This window comes from Limanda limanda, chromosome 12, assembly GCF_963576545.1.
Source record: "Limanda limanda chromosome 12, fLimLim1.1, whole genome shotgun sequence".
Classification (NCBI taxonomy): Eukaryota; Metazoa; Chordata; class Actinopteri; order Pleuronectiformes; family Pleuronectidae; genus Limanda; species Limanda limanda.
In genome coordinates, this window is record NC_083647.1 from 2,611,003 (window position 1) to 2,627,221 (window position 16,219).

The 16,219-nt window shown below is 41.9% G+C and overlaps 1 protein-coding gene and 1 pseudogene across 1 annotated transcript in view; both read right to left on the reverse strand.

The window, feature by feature from the left end:
* Window positions 1-161: 161 nt before the first annotated feature.
* On the reverse strand, window positions 162-276 carry LOC133016159 (5S ribosomal RNA; annotated as a pseudogene).
* A 1,701-nt stretch (window positions 277-1,977) lies between these two features.
* The window catches only part of atp10d (ATPase phospholipid transporting 10D), a 29,523-nt gene continuing 15,281 nt past the window's right edge, over window positions 1,978-16,219 (reverse strand). Inside the window, exons 8-22 of the mRNA XM_061082923.1 lie at window positions 15,029-15,281; window positions 13,329-13,546; window positions 12,253-12,435; window positions 10,634-11,303; window positions 10,400-10,506; window positions 9,149-9,275; window positions 7,917-8,101; window positions 6,154-6,439; window positions 5,424-5,500; window positions 5,027-5,152; window positions 4,731-4,931; window positions 3,412-3,492; window positions 3,134-3,238; window positions 2,844-3,031; window positions 1,978-2,717 (exon numbers count right to left, since the gene is read on the reverse strand). Coding sequence (XP_060938906.1) covers window positions 2,522-2,717; window positions 2,844-3,031; window positions 3,134-3,238; window positions 3,412-3,492; window positions 4,731-4,931; window positions 5,027-5,152; window positions 5,424-5,500; window positions 6,154-6,439; window positions 7,917-8,101; window positions 9,149-9,275; window positions 10,400-10,506; window positions 10,634-11,303; window positions 12,253-12,435; window positions 13,329-13,546; window positions 15,029-15,281 — 3,003 coding nt within the window. The 3' untranslated portion in view covers window positions 1,978-2,521. The remainder of the gene's footprint in view (window positions 2,718-2,843; window positions 3,032-3,133; window positions 3,239-3,411; window positions 3,493-4,730; window positions 4,932-5,026; window positions 5,153-5,423; window positions 5,501-6,153; window positions 6,440-7,916; window positions 8,102-9,148; window positions 9,276-10,399; window positions 10,507-10,633; window positions 11,304-12,252; window positions 12,436-13,328; window positions 13,547-15,028; window positions 15,282-16,219) is intronic.

A 16,219-nucleotide genomic window follows, 5' to 3' on the forward strand; every position in this document is an offset into this window, starting at 1 on the left:
CATTACATCTATATTGTAGTCTGAGACCAGTTCATTAACTAAAATAGCCTTTGAGGACAGTGATCTAATGTTTAAAAGACCACATTTGAAAGTCTTAGTTTCCTGTGTTGTTCCAGAGGTTGTGTTAATTTGTATAAGATTATTGTGAGTTCTCGCTCTGGAGCTTACAGCACCTGGTATTCCCAGGCGGTCTCCCATCCAAGTACTAACCAAGCCCGACCCTGCTTAGGTTCCCAGATCAGACGAGATCGGGCGTGCTCAGGGTGGTATGTTGACTTATGATATATTTCTTTATTAGTACGTGCATGTGTGTGTATGTAAGAATTAATGAGTGACACTATGTCAGTAGGTGTTTTTACCCCCATCTAGAGGACACCTGAACTGGGCCTGAGAGGCTGAAGGTGGAGCCCAAGGGGAAAAGGCATAAGGAGCCAGCAGCCAGAGCATCTGGGCGTGGCTGAGGGAGGCAACAGTTTTTTGACCAAGTGCTGTGACGTTTGCCAGGAGAACTGTGCTATAAGAAAGACTCTTTAGTTTAATATCTTTTAGTTTATTTATACCAACTTGTAATCCATCTTTTTGCAATAAACGGTCAAAGGGACCAACTGGACTCACATCTACTCCTTAGCCTTTCTACACGCGTCAGAACTAAAACCGAGCTCAGCCACCAGTGGCATTAAAATAGAAATTGCTGCTACAATAGTTATTAATAGTATTTTTATTGCCATGTCTTAAACACAAGTCTGCACAATTTTTTTTTGCTGGTTTCTATATTACATAAAAACAATCACACAGTGAGTCGTGGTCAAGGCTTTTGTTCAAGGCACTGGATCAAAGTTAAGGCTGAGAGAAAATCCCCATTTGATCACCTGGTTCATGGGCATAGAGGCAGCAAGGTCACTTCACTTTACACTTCCTGACTGGGCTCAGGTTCACACACCTGACACAAACAGTAGTTATAACGGCCTCCAGTTCCAAATCCACAGTAAACCATTGTCACATGTCCATAAATAGTCTGATATTAAGTGAGATGGTATTAACAGCAGTTCCCAGGTACAGGTGTGGATTTGAGCACACCTTGTCATCATGTGCAGCGCAGCCATCATAATTCATTAACACAAAATAGGCCACACCAGTGGTTCTGTATTTTCAGTGTTCAGGACTCAGCGTTCAACATCCTTCATGACTTTCCTCTGCTCCTCAGAAACACACCAGCCATGTTTGAAGTCAAAGGGATAAGCAGCCATCAAGAAAATGGAAATAAAGACAGAGGTAGGATAAAAACCAGTTGGCTCAGATTTGTTTGAGCAGTGGAGCTGGAGTCATTTCTGCCCAACGTACAATGAAGTGAACTTTTCATCAGATCAATCTGAGCTTGATCTTTTTCTTCTTCATGATCAACAGCAAAGGGCTTTTTTCAAATTCATACTTAACTGAAATAAAGACACCAACAATACATCCATTCATGTCAAACTGTGCTTCTGAAAACAGTCAAGTAAACATGAGTTGCACTTATGAAGGAGCACAGCGTCACAGACAGTTTCCTTCAGTAATTCATCTCCGGATATTTGTTGCTACCTTATCAAACAGTAACATCAGTTTCAAATGAATCCTTCAACCTTTTCATTTCATTTTGTTTGATCAGGGGTGAAAATAATATAAATATGAAGAGAGCTCAGCTCCTGTCTTTGTTCTATGATAAGTGTTGTCATGTCTTTCATATGTAGATGATGAGTCAGTGGGGTTCTGAATGGAGGATGTTGATTACAGCAACACAAGATCAGAAAATAAATAAACAGACTGGTCCAGAATCAAGCACAACTGCAGAGAGAAATTCATTTTCCCATCTCTGAAGCTCCTTCAGCTCAAAGAACAGTAAACACATTCCAGCTTCTGTAAACATGTCAGTGGGTAAGTGTGTGTGTGTGTGTGTGTGTGTGTGTGTGTGTGTGTGTGTGTGTGTGTGTGTGTGTGTCACGAGGGCAGTGTGAGCTCATGATCAGTGTTAAATGATCCATGAAGTGAGAACCTGGCAGATTGGCTCACACACAGCAATCCTGTCTCTAAATGAATTGATATTGTTGATAGTACCCACTGTCCCGTTCAAGCATCAACAATCTCCATGGTAACTTAGTAACATCATCCAAAGTGGAAGGCCACACGTTGTGGCTGAAAGTCATAAATAAATAAAAGATTTGGCCACATTCAGTTGCAGGTGGTCCGGCAGACTTCCTGTCCCGATCAGCCTGGTGGCTCACTGTGGTAACTGCAGCACAAAGGCCAGTGGAGGTTGGTCACATGATGGTTAAGGCTAATAAGCCTCTCTGGCTGCTGACATGTCCCATCAGTCTTTCAGCAGAGTGAAGCAGTGCAGCACTACGTGAACATGTGAAGAATCATCCTCTTCCTGTGACGTGCACACGAATCCAGCATGTGAACGTCAACAGTCTTCTCTAAAAAAATTCAGCTCTCTCCTTCCCTGGTCAAATCAAACAGCTCTGTCTGTCTGTGTGTGTAGAGGTCAGGACACCACTGAGGCTGTGCTGGGCTCCAGGCCGGGGTTGTCGGCGCACACCTGCAGCCGGTTGACTCTGTGGTGGCTCAGGTTCCATTGCTGCATTCTCTTGCGGTAGTTCTCTGACTCCACCTTTTCCACATGAGAGGACTTCAGGGCAGCGGTGCGGTGTATGGTGCTGTACACAGCTCGAAACAACATCCTGCAGAGGGGAACACACAAAATACAAAGTTCAAAGTAGGCCGCAATGAAATGGGACCAAGCATGTGTGAGTTAATATGCGGTGTATATGGTTATGTGTGCCATGTGTATTTATGAGTGCGTGTACCTGGGTAACAGAGCTGTGAAAGTAGTGACTGCACATATGATGTAGAAGAGAGGCTGGGACATCTGGAGTGTTTCCACCCCCAGAGGATTAGTGGGGGGGCTGCAGGTCACACAGGACACACTGAAGAGCAGCACGAAGCCAAAGTAGGAGCCCCCACTGAGCAGCAGCACCAGACCGTGAATCCAAGTCTGCAAAACAACACAGCGCATCACCTTCCTGCACACCACGCGCTCCCAACAGTTTGAAAAGCAGTGATCTGAAACAGTGTTTAGTGCAGCAGAGAGTCGCACCAGAGTGTGACTCTCGAGGACTTGGTGCAGCAGGATGATGAAGAGAGCAGAGGCGTTGATTGGAGAGCCAAAGGACAGAATCCCCACGTCTGATCCCGTCAGTGCCTGAGACAAACAGGAGCACAGGTCACTTCTGTGTGATCAGCTGTAAGGTGTTCAACTTTTTAAACCAGGGTCACTTGAGACACAGTGCACCATCAATCACAAAACAATGGAACCAAAAACACAAATAAAGGAACTATTTGACTGTGGTGAATGTGCTGATACAGTATACTTACAAAGTAAGGTATGAAGAAGCACACAAGGCTTTGGTAAAATGCATCCAGGACAGTGATCCAGAACACGTGGGGAACATAAATCTGCAGAGAAACACGAGTCATCCATTAGTGTTACCAGTACCATCACACACTCTCCTTCCTTGCCTTTCATGTCAATTCACGACTCTTTTTGCAACCATTTAAAATTTCCGTCAAAATAATTAAAGGATCTTAACTAGGGTTGCAAAGGGAAGGAAAGTTTAGCTCGGGATTTATAAATAAATAAATACGCAAATTAAACGCTGAGCAATAAAAACATCATTCAAAACTCTATTTTAAAGATATACGGAATGCAGCACACGCTGCACGTTGAATTTCAACCCTCCACTGTGCATTCTTCCATCACATGCACAGATGATTCCCAGCATCCTGCACACTACAGCAGGGCTATTGAGGCCTGTTGTAGTGTGCAGGACTTGTCAGGTAAGTTTTGATGATATTACGGGGGAAAATTTATTAGCATGCTGATTGAGGATTGTTTATCTGTTCATCTAGCCTATTCCATACATTTATCCATCAATTGTAAAACATGTTTACAGACAATTCCAATTGTTTGGCTAACTTTTTATATCTCTGGCATTGCATTAGCGTTTTTTTAAAAACTTTTTTCTCATCTTATTCTATAGAACAATGCCACGTGCACTATCTCATGTGTGGAGACATTTCACCCCATCCAATGTAGAAGGAAAGGCTGTGTACATTAGCAAATACTGTGCAAAGACCTGTGTAAAGAATGACACAACGATGCAGAGGCGTATAGTCAAGTGCCCAAAGTTTCCTCAGGACTCAAATCAGCCTATGACAAAACAAAATGTTTATATTTATGTCTGTGTATGACAAGGTAAATACAGTTAGTATAAATTACCCACAACATTTCCAGTTTATTCCCGTTAATTCCCGTATATTCCCGTTTATTCCCGTTAATTCCTGTATATTCCCATGGAAAGCTTCCAACTTGGAATATTCCAGGAATTTTGCAACCCTTATCTTAACCAAAGTGTCCTTCTGTTTTTTTATTTGATCAGTTGACCATGATATTAAATGGTTACAGTACAGTTGTGCATCAGTATGTTGTAATAGGTTTTGTGTCACTATATTATACTTAGCCCTGTTGAAATGGCTGCCTGATAAACTCACATTCAGGCTGGAGGTAGCTGGGAGTTTACACTGCCTTACCTGATGATATTTCAAGCTGTTGGTACTGAACAACAACAGCTTGGATTATGGGTTTGGAACTGCCTGCTTTCTGCTGGGTGTCTTGTGTGTTTATGTGCGGTCACCTTGTAGGTCTGTGCAGCCTGGTAGAGCTCAGGAACCCCCTTCAGGGTTCCTGCAGGCATGTCTTGGTCCAGAATGCCATAGATGAGGGGAGGAGCGGAGGTGAAGATCAGGTTGAATAAGATCAGTACCCAGGAGTTGGTCATGACACTCCCAGAGAACCCACAGACGAACTGATACCAGAACAGCAGATTGACATACATCTGCAGACAGAGAGGGAGACAGTCATCAGGATGATCCTTACATCACATACTTTAATCAAACGCACGTTTTTAAAGAGCTTGAGAACTTCTCTCACCACATTCTTGTAGAAGAAGTAGAGGATCATGTTTGCCAGACGAGAGTAGCACCAGTGACCGTGAACCAGCAGCAGCTTGCTGAGGTGTTTGAACCTGGAGATGGCAAAGTCACTGGACATCACCGCCTGGGGAGCGACACACAAAAGAGGACATGGTTGATACACAACAGGTGCTGAGAAGATGGAAGGGTTATCGACTGTTAGCTGTTGGTAGCTGCTGCTGGCCATGAGGTAAGACACGTGTAGCATGTAGGTATAATGAATAATTAAAGTCCTTACTCTGTGACAGTCTCATCTGTGGCATCTGAATATGATAATAATACATTAATACCATCTACCTCAGGGATATTCATAAAGAACTGTGTTGTTGTGTCAGGGTGAATGTAGAGATCATTACCTGCATTCCCTCTTGACCTGATATCCCAATGCCCACATCAGCCATCTGAATCATGCTCACGTCATTGGCTCCATCACCTGGATGACCAAAACAAACCGCTTATCGTCATGTTTTGTGATGCACTTGAAGTATTTCTATGAGCTGTGTGAAGCTGCAGTATTCTGTGTAAATGCAGTTTGAGGATGCTTTCCTCAGCTAGCATTAGCATCATCTGTTCATGGGGTATAAGTTTCTTTCATGCTTTTTAAACCTTGATATTTATATTCATGGTTTCAGAATACAAGTTTTAGTCACTGCTTGATCTCATACACCAGGAAATGTATCCCTTTGCTCATTTACTCATTTTACATTACTTTAAGAATTCTGCTCATCAGGTCAAACTGTCCACTGATTGGAGGCTATCGTCTGAACAAATTAGCCTCTAGGGGCAACAGATATGTGGGCCAAGACTCCATCTTCCATTTGCCATTCACTGTTTACAGTCAAACTCTAGAATGTTTATCAACACAGACAGGGATAGTTTTTGTAGTTGCTTTTGGTCCACACAACAATTTGGCTAATCTATATGCACATTAAGCAAAATAACTTATTTCTTTCAGTTGATGAGTTCCGCCTCTTCTCCTCTTCAAAGGGACTGTTTATGAACCTGATTGGTCAAACCACAGGCGGAAATCAGAGACTTCCAGTCCCTCAACTACAGATTCTGAATATTCACTAACAGAACCCTCACCCACTGCCAGAGTCATGACGCTAAGCTGGTCGCGGATCAGCTGAACCACCTCGCTCTTCTGCAGTGGAGTGGACCTGCAGCAGATGACCGCCTTGCATCTGCAGCTCAGCTCTAAGAAGTCACTCTTCAGCTCGTCCTGAAGCGCCCAGTCCAGCGTCTGGCCGTCTATAACCAGGATGAAGCTGGACACGCTGCCGGAGGAGGATTCCCCATGAGCCCCGGCTGCAGGATCCTGTCCACACTTCACTTCTAGTTTGAGCTGCTTGAGTAAAGCTCCACAAGCATCCTGTTGGGAAGGAAATTATTGATGGATTAAATTGATAAAAATTAAGATTCAAATAAAATATATGAATCACCACTGAATAATAATGTATAGTTTTTTTAGGGTATTGATACAGGCAGAATAACATTTAAATGTGTACATTACATTACATTACATGTCATTTGGCTGACGCTTTTGTCCAAAGCGACTTACAATAAGTACACTCAACATTTTATGAGGGGGTTCAGTATCTTGCCAAGGACACTTCGGCATGCAGATGGGGAAGAGTGGGGATTTAACCAGTTGAAGAACGACCACTCTACCCCCTAGGCCACACCGCCTCATCTTATCATGAAAGTTGTAATCATGCACCTTTCATGATAAGCTGTACATGTATATGTGTCAATATATCTAAATTAACCATCAGGCACCACACTGCAATATCATACGAACTCCATTAATTTCTTTCTTTTATTATATTATTTATTTTTTATTCTTACTTATTTTAAGTTGTCAATGTAATTCATATGTATTTTTTCTACAAAATCCATTTTTATTCACCATAAAATATATAAATATTGTATATTATATTGACTGCTATGCATATGATAAACATACAGTAATACAGATAAATATGAAATGTTGTGAACTCTGGCACTCCTACAATTAAGTATTTAAAAAACACCATTAATCTCCAATATTCAGTGAGGAAACTTTTAAAATATCAAGAATTCTGAGCAGTAAATTTGATACCGCGGCAGCTCTTCTGGTTGAGGAAGCAGAGGGTAATGGGTAATTTCCTCTGTACAGTTGTGCTTCAGTTCAAATAGTGGGACTACATAGTCAAAGTTCCGCTCAACATATTGATATTGTTATCATTGGTATTGATGTTTTTTTAACATGAAAACCACTTGATTGGTCAAAAGCAGAGCCCAGAGATAATCAACACGATTGGCTTCAGTCAAATTTATTTATTCATTATGTTTTTGTTTTTTAAATGGATAAAATTGATATAAAGTTTTTAATTTATTAAAGTATTCAGACCCTGTGATGTGTCAATTCAAATTGTTGTCACAATTCCTGATGCAAAAATCAAACAATGATGATCACAGAACTCTCTGTAGATCTCAGCGATGTTATTGTGACCAGGTAAACTGTAGATCAGGACAAAACTAACTACTCATCTAAAGCTTTGATTGTTTCAGGAGCACAGTGGCCAAATTCTGTCATCTAGCTTGTGATGCACATGGATCCATGAAGAAGATTCCCATTATCCCTACTTTAAGAGTCTCTTCCAACAGTTGACAGTCTTGCCAAACAAAATTCCGGAAAACTTATCACTGATCTGGATCCACATTAAAATTCAATGGGATCTTCCTTGAGCTCTACTGCACCCTTCCACTAAGTTTGGTGGAAATCTATTTTATTTTTTTATCTTGCTTACAAACAAACCACCAGGGGTTAAAACACAACCTCCTTGGCGAATGCGTGCCCCACTGACCTTGCTTCCACAGTTGGCTGTCAGCAGTTGGTCATTGGGACGGAGGAGTTTGCAGGCGTAGGCGATGTTAATGGCCGTCTCCTGTTTGTCTCCAGTGAGGACCCAGACTTTGATCCCAGCCCTCTGAAGAGCTTCAATGGTCTCTGGGACGTCCTCCTGCAGTCGGTCGACAATCCCTGTGGTACCTGACAACAAATACAGAGACAAAGTTCTGATATGCTGACAGCGCTGATAATGTTGGTATCCTCTCTCAGGGCATTCTTGATTTATCATGTTTGATTTATCACGGCCAGTGGCTGTGGACGGCACAAGGGCATTAAAACTAATTGTTTCATAATTATCCTTTCTATTTTTGATAGAAGATACAAGGTTCAATGTCTTTATTGTCATCATACTCAGGAACACTATAGGAGGTGCCTCAAGCAGACTTGCCCAGAAAGTGGTATTTTCATGCACTCCCTTGAGAGAATCACTGCAACCAAGCTTTTTTGTGGCTGTTACTGAGACTTTGCTTTTCAGCAAACTGCTCCTGTTCTCTCCGGTTTGATCGGTCCATTCTACCTACCGTCACTTTCAGCTGTTTCCATAGGGAAGCACCTCCTTTTCATACTGAGTCACTGTCATGTGTTGTCATTGGTCTTGTAGCTGCGGCTCCCTCACGTTCCATGAAGGCTCATGGAAGGGTAGAGAGGTGTGCTCATCCTACCCTAGGCTTTCCATATATAAATGTGGAAGGGCAAGGAGGCCCAGAACAGAGCCATGCCACCAAATAGAACAAACTGCAATCACTGAAATCCAATTAACTTTGAAAAAAGGGGTCCCAACTGAAGTAATGTCACCAACTTTGGTCACCTGCACATAAAGCTGCTGCACCTTGTCTTATAGCCTTTACGTTAAACATGCTTGGGAATTATTTCCTGACTGACTTCAGATCCTCTCTCTGTTTAAATAGGCTGAATGACTGATTCTAATACATACCAATAATTCAAAGATATTTGTAGAATAAGCAAGAAATCAGCTCTTTTCACAGCCTATTTGTTTTATGCTAAGGCAAACCAAAGGTCTGCAGGTACGTATGACATAGATTTTCATTTTAACACTTTCCAGGAGGACCGAGCATAGTTTCCATGTGGAGTAAGGGTATCACCCATAGACTGTATAGGGTACCACCACTTCCAGCTATGTCTGGTTTAATGGTCCATGTGTCAGACTGCAGTGAGTGGCTCTCCTACCCAGCAGGGTGAGGTTGGTCTCCAGTCTCTGAGCTGAGTCCAGCAGCAGCTCCTCTCTGTTCTCTATGCTGCTCGCTGCCAGCAGATGTCTCTTCAGCCACACCTCATACTCCTCTTCCTCCAGAACCTGCTCCAGACACAGAGCACAGTCACTCAGCAACACGTCTTCTGACAATGGTGAGGTCACACAGATGGATTCATCACTTAGCAGACATTAAGAGTGTATGAGTTCATTCTGAAAGTGAGTATTTGAGTGGGAACAGATCACACGTGTCTGTTTGTACAGCCTCCTCCAATCCATCAAATAAAACTGCACATAATCACAAATAAAACAAAAAAAAATAACAATGGTAAATGGACTGAATTTGTGTGGCACTTTTCCAGTCTTATCAACCACTCAAAGCGCTTTACAGTACAAGTCACATTCACACAGCACTTTCTCTATGACACACCATTCATACACTGTCGACAACCGTCAGCGAATTCAGAAGGGAGGAGCAGTGGATCAAACTAACGACTCTCTGGTCAGTGTACGATCCTGTCTACAACCAGAGCCACCGGATAATAATAATGATAATAATAATAATCTTGTTTTGAGGAGCATTTTTTGTGAGAAAGCTTCAAAGTGCTTCATGAACTAAAATTCAATAGATTGAAATATAAATAAGCTGTGATTGATTGTGTTTATCTTAGCATGGACAGTCTGTTTCCTTCGAAAAAAAGAACAAGAGGTTGAATTACTGTCCTTTTAACACGTTTCCCTTAATATGACTTTGAGATCATACATAAAAAGAAACATAATGTGTATTTTACTTCATCTTATTGCTGTTTGAGATCTTCTATACAATCCAGACAACGGATTTCTAACTAAGTAAACATTTCATTGACACTTTGACTGGGATTATTTGTGTAGTCTGAGCGTTTCAGTGTTAAATCCAAACCCACTCACTGTAATAATGCACAATGTAGTTGCAGAAAACACCACCTTGCTACATGTTAATTATTGAATTATTGACAGACACATTCCATGGTGCACAGCACACACACTCAACTAAAGCTACTGCACTGATGGAACATTGGATTCATATTTGATTTGATTACGCTCTTTGAATTCACAGAATTTTAGTACGAGTAATGCCACAGAAGGTCATCATGGTAAATAATATATAAATAATTATGCAAAAATGGATACTATTTTATCTACCCTGAACAATAACATTTAGATAATACAAATGAATTAATGTGAGTTACCTTTTTAGCGATGCAGAGTGTGCGGAGGCCTTCTCTGGCATAGCTGTCTAAATGTTTCTGGGTTTGATCTTTGATGTGACTGTAGATCTCCTGAGCTTGCTCTGCTCCTGAACATATTAGTGACATTGACACAGACAAAATATCATTATCAATATTATTCTTATTATTTGTCAGCAGTCAGTAGACAACAGTCTTCATTCAGGCCTGCAGATTCCTATTCCTTGAGTGAATTACCTTTAGAAGTCTCGGCCAGGTCCATGATAACAGAGTCGGCTCCCTTGGTGTAAACTACCACTTGTCCTGTGAGTGGGTGGCGGACCACCACCGACATCCTCTTCCTGTTGGAGTCGAAGGGCAGGATGTGAAGCAGCTGCACAGCCAGTGAGCCGATTCCTGGCAGATCCACCAGCAGGCTTTCAGCAGAGCGTCCCCTTAAGGTGCAGCGGTACGCCCGAGCTGCGTGGACCAGAGCCGCCTCGTCTGGACTCTCTGCCTCATACAGCAGCTCATCATCAACGTCACTATCAGAGTCCTCTTCCACTTCTTGTCTGGGCCCTTCTGGGCTTGTCTTTGCATCCTTGTTATCATCTTTCTTGATATGGTCCTCCGCCTGTGCAGCATTTCCTCCCTCCCCTGGTGCAGAAAAGTCCAGTTTACACCTGAGCTTGGGGGTTTCCATGTTGCCGTCTCTCCCTGGGTCTGAGCCGTCTGTAGCGTTGTTGGTGGATGGGGAGAAGGAGCCGGTCTTCCCCCTGGTGAACAGCCTGCTGGTGAAGTTGCGAGGGCTGCCTCTGATCTGGGGAGGGGAGAACGTGGACAGTGCAGAAAACGGAGAGAAGCTGAAGCGCTGGAACATCAGCTTGATTTCCTCCAGAGACTTGAGAGGTGTTCGTGCTTCAGGCACCTAAAGGGAAGAGGGGAAAAAAACAAATCAAATCACAAACATTTTCAATTCAACTTTGTTTGTATAGCGCTAAATCCTAACATAGATTATCTCAAGGCAATTTATGTTTTAATGCCGAGACCAAAAAACTATAATGTTTTTTTAATCCTGAGTTTAACTGAAATTTATAGTTCCGGTATGTGTGTATGCAAAATCAACAACAACATTAAAGGTCTAGTGTGTAAGATTGAGGTGACAGGGGTCTATTGGCAGAGATTGAACCTCAAATAATCCTAGTGATGTTTTTACTAGAGTGTTTTATCTAATTTGTAATAATTGTAGTTTTTTTTTACCCTAGAATAGGCCCTTTATTTTAAAATACTTTACATCTACATCTGGAGTGGGTCATCTCTACGGAGGCTACCATGTTTTCTACAACAGCCCAAACTGGACAAACTTAACACCTTTTGAGTTTCTATGACAAATGAAGGCTCCCACAGGTTATCTCTCATGTTTGGAAAGAAAGGTTGAGGTGAGGGGTGTCAGCTGCAACATGTAAATTCACCACTAGATGTCACTAAATATTACACACTGAACCTTTAAGGCTGTAACGGGAACAGCTTTTAATGGAAGGATTACTTTTCCAGGCTTCCATGTGTTTTTAATCATTGGTTTGTGATGAGAAACGAGGGAGAAGTTTTTTTATTTTTCTTTGCCAGAATGAATGAATAAATTAAAAAGAGGTAAAATAGAAGATGAGCTCCTGATCAGCAGTACATTTCCTGATGATCAGGTAACTTTGACAGCACGTCACATTGATCCAGAAAGTTTAAAACCTCAATAAAGTTGACCTACTTTTTCAGCGACTTAACAGGGATGAAGAGCAAACCAATCCAAACAGTGTAAACAAATAAAGGAGCTGATTTGTTCTACAATGTGAAAATATAAAATTCTGGGATCATGTGCTCACCACATGTCGAGGCTGACTGGGAGAGGAGACCACCACACTGTTGCAGATGGTCAGTGCCAGGAAGAAGTCAGTGATGTAGGCGAGTTCCAGGCTGGAGGGAGTCCCAGAGGAGGCCTCTTTCAGGGGGGAAGAAAACCAGTTCAACTTCCTGACCAGCTCAGGGTCTGGCACCACCTCCTTCGCCTGAACCGACAAGGACGAGAGCAGCGAGAGATTATCTTTCATTGCTAGACTAAATACTCACTAAATATGGTAATATGACCTTAGTTTGGTGTAGGGGAAAAATCTGATTAAAAAATGTGTTGCAAGTGTTAGATGCTTCAGTGATTCAGTACTGTACCTCCATATAGAGCTGGGCAACAAAACAATATCAGTAATTAGCGCAATCATTTTCATAATTTCCATCAACAACATAACAAAGGTTCAATATATATATATATATGTCTGCCTTAGTATCCAATCTCATAATATCCCGCTCCCCATTAGAGACCTATAGTGGGATAAGCAACATTCAAAATCTGTCAATTTCATTCTGTTACTTCCACCAGCAATAACAACCTGTGTGACAGCTCCATTGGCAGTCAAACATGTCCCAGTCACAACACAGCTTGTTTGACCGATGGGTGATGCAGGCTTTGGTTTTTGAGTTTTTCTCAACACGTTCACCATTTCTATCATTTTGACAGAGGTTGAGTTTTTTTGTGAGCCACATCAGTCACAACTGCATCACAACATCTCACTCAACTCTGAGTCATGTGTGAAACTACACACATTGAGTTACAAAGGGACTGTGTTAAAAGGGCTGGACCTCAAATACATATGGGTCAAGAAAGAAGCCATTCAATTTAGGAATAGTCTAGAGATAGACATATGTACACTCAAGTGCCATTCTAGTTCCCTCTAAAGTTCTTTATTACATAAGCAAACTCAAATCAAAGCTCAGATTTATTGCAATATCAATGATCAATAGTTCAGAGCCTGAAGAATGAAGAACTTGTGACCAAAGACTTCTAACAGACAGAGAGAGAGGTATGGACAGAAGGACAGACTGATGGATGGATGTGTGCGGGTCTGACCATGCGGCTGCAGAAGGCACTGGTTCTGGCCTGGATCTGATTGGACAGTTGTTCGTCCTCCTCCTCTGACTCAGCAGTGAGTGTATGCAGAGACACAGAGCTGCGGTTGCAGCTGAGGGAGCGACAGCTCCGAGATTTAGCACTGCAGCCCGACCTCAGGGTCACAGAGTGATCTGCTGCCTCGTTCTTCTCCGCCTCGTACACCTCCAGTCTTCGAGCTGACACGCACACGCACACACAGACAACCAGCCACACACACACGGACGCACACACACACACACCCACACACAGAGCGTCAGAAACACTTAACACTTCCAACATAAACAGGACAGAAGAATGCGGTCTGGAGAATACCACTAGGTTGGTTTCAGGGATTCAGTGAGTGTAATTCATAAATGATTCATGTGATTCATATTATAACCCTGTTAGTTCCTGTGGCTGTCACCTCATTAATCAAAGAGCGAACCTATCACGTGACTGGAGGCTGAAGCACAAGCAGGCGGCAGCATGTCGGCAGCCGGTGAGCGACCTGCTGCTGTGCTGTAGTAAACTACAGATAAGCAGCATGGCGCGTCCTGAGCAGGCAACAAGTGCTGTTTGGTAATATTTCACCAATGGGACAGATTCTAAAGGAAAGGAGAAAGACTCCAACAAGCTCATTTGTAAAGGTGATACAAATCAGTGTCGACCAGAGGAGAAAAACGCCGCACATTAGGCTAACCATTTGAAGGACCAGCACCCTGAACTTTTAGAGAGGTAATTCTTCACTAATGTAACTTAATTAGTGTCATTAATTAGAGCCAAGTACCTTCTGATGCTGTGATGTGACTCAGAAAGTTCCCCTGGGCAAACAACTGTAACTTTAACAGATATCATTAACACTTACTATCATTAACATGCCCTTTTTACCCCAAGGCACGACTAACACCAGCTCAGTCTATTCTCAGGGTTACAAGGGAAACACTTATCCATGGTAAGTGGCCTGTACTGCTGTGAAGAATGAAGGTGAACGCCATGGCAACGTTACATGAACAGGGACTTGTATATCTCTTCTGTGATGGTGAACACGATAAGGTCACAGCCTAACAGTTATTAAGGGTGTATCTCGTCACACATTACAGTAACACTCACTTCCAGAAAAAAACACTGTGCTGCATCACATACACAGGTTGGGAGGAGGGAGTCAGCAAAAGTACTACTATCAACAAAACATTTAAGAATGATATAAATATTCCTGGTTTGTTTTTTCTGTAGCAGTACAGTGTGTTATGCATGTTGTTAACAAAATAAGAAAAGAACTACCGGTATCTTATCAGTGTGGCCAGTACCATTTTCCTTTTCATTGTGGCATCAAAAGTAGTATTGAGTATCGTTTTGTTTACTAGTATCTTGACAACCCTTATTAAAACAATCTCATGTCCCTTACATTCAGTGAGAGGAGACTCTGTGGAGCTGGTGGGAAAAGAGAGCAGATCTGCAGTGGTATGCTGATGTGACCAATACACGGTTCAGAAAGGATCAGCTTTGGATTGGGTTTATTTTAGCCAATATTGATATTTTGAAAAGGATCGGCCACTGCCTGTGTCGCTTTTGAATTGCCCTAACCATAACCCAATTTAAAAAAACTTTGTTCCCATTGACAATGAAAAAATACTATGTCTCTAACAGACTTAATGAAAGTGGAACTTTGTGGATCTTACCATTTTCGACATGAGGATATTCGACCCCATAGATACTGCAGCGGCAGAACACCATCTTGTTTTCTGTCAGAGTCCCTGTCTTATCGGAGAACAGGTACTGGATCTGACCCAGGTCCTCAGTGATGTTGAGGGCCCGGCACTGGATCCTGGAGTCCAGCTGCTCGTTGTACAGGTCTACGTCGTTATGGATGAAGTAGATCTGACCCAGTTTCACAATCTCAATGGACACGTACAGAGAAATGGGAATCAGCACCTGTTGGACAGAAACGGATGCAGGATGCAGTCATTGACATGACAAATACTGTGATCTGTAAACTGGCCAATGATTGACAGAGGTTCCATGGAAGCACACGTGTACATGAATACAACAAATGTTTTTTTATGTAACCCAGAGATCAAAGAAGACACTGGACCATACATATTGATGATATCTTTCACTATGTGTGTTTGTTGAGGGATCCAGAAAATATCCATGTTATTTAGTGGAGGGGTGGGACATAACCCAAAGAAGAATCCATTAAACTTTGGTGCGGATCAAGGATTTTTTTTCACTTTCGTAGTAAAGCAGGACGAGAAATTTTTGAACATTTTCGCAGATTTCTAAGAAAATAATTTATGCATTTTGATGAAAAAAATTCAGGAATGTTTCGGGGACTGATATTATGGCTGAAATTTTGAGATAAAGTGGCCAATCAGCTTGGTAGTATGTGCTGTCTGAGTGCTCTTCTAGTTCGGTTGAAGTACTGAGACAGAAGATAAATATGACTGTCACTGCAAACTTGGTGTTTTTATAAACTGCTGTAGTGTGTTTAGGTGCCTGATGAACCTTCATCCTCATTCATCTGTGAACCAAACTTTAGATCTCTGAAGAAACATAACCACAGGAATCATCATATCGTCATAAGGTAGAAGAGTATTTTAATACTTCAAGTCAAGGTGTTGACCCTTAATATCTATGAAATCAGACAGGTTAGTGACATGGGATGTTTGAGAGTAAAAGTTAAGTAAAGGTTGACGAAATGTAATTTTTTCTTTATAAGTTTACCATCTGTCATTTATGGTCATTTGACCAGTGTTGCCGCCAGTTTCATGAAAATTACCAATTCGACTGATTAGTTAAATTTATATGCAGTCATCACCTTTGAAACCTTCCATATTTTAATAAATACATGAACCTAAATTCTACAGAAG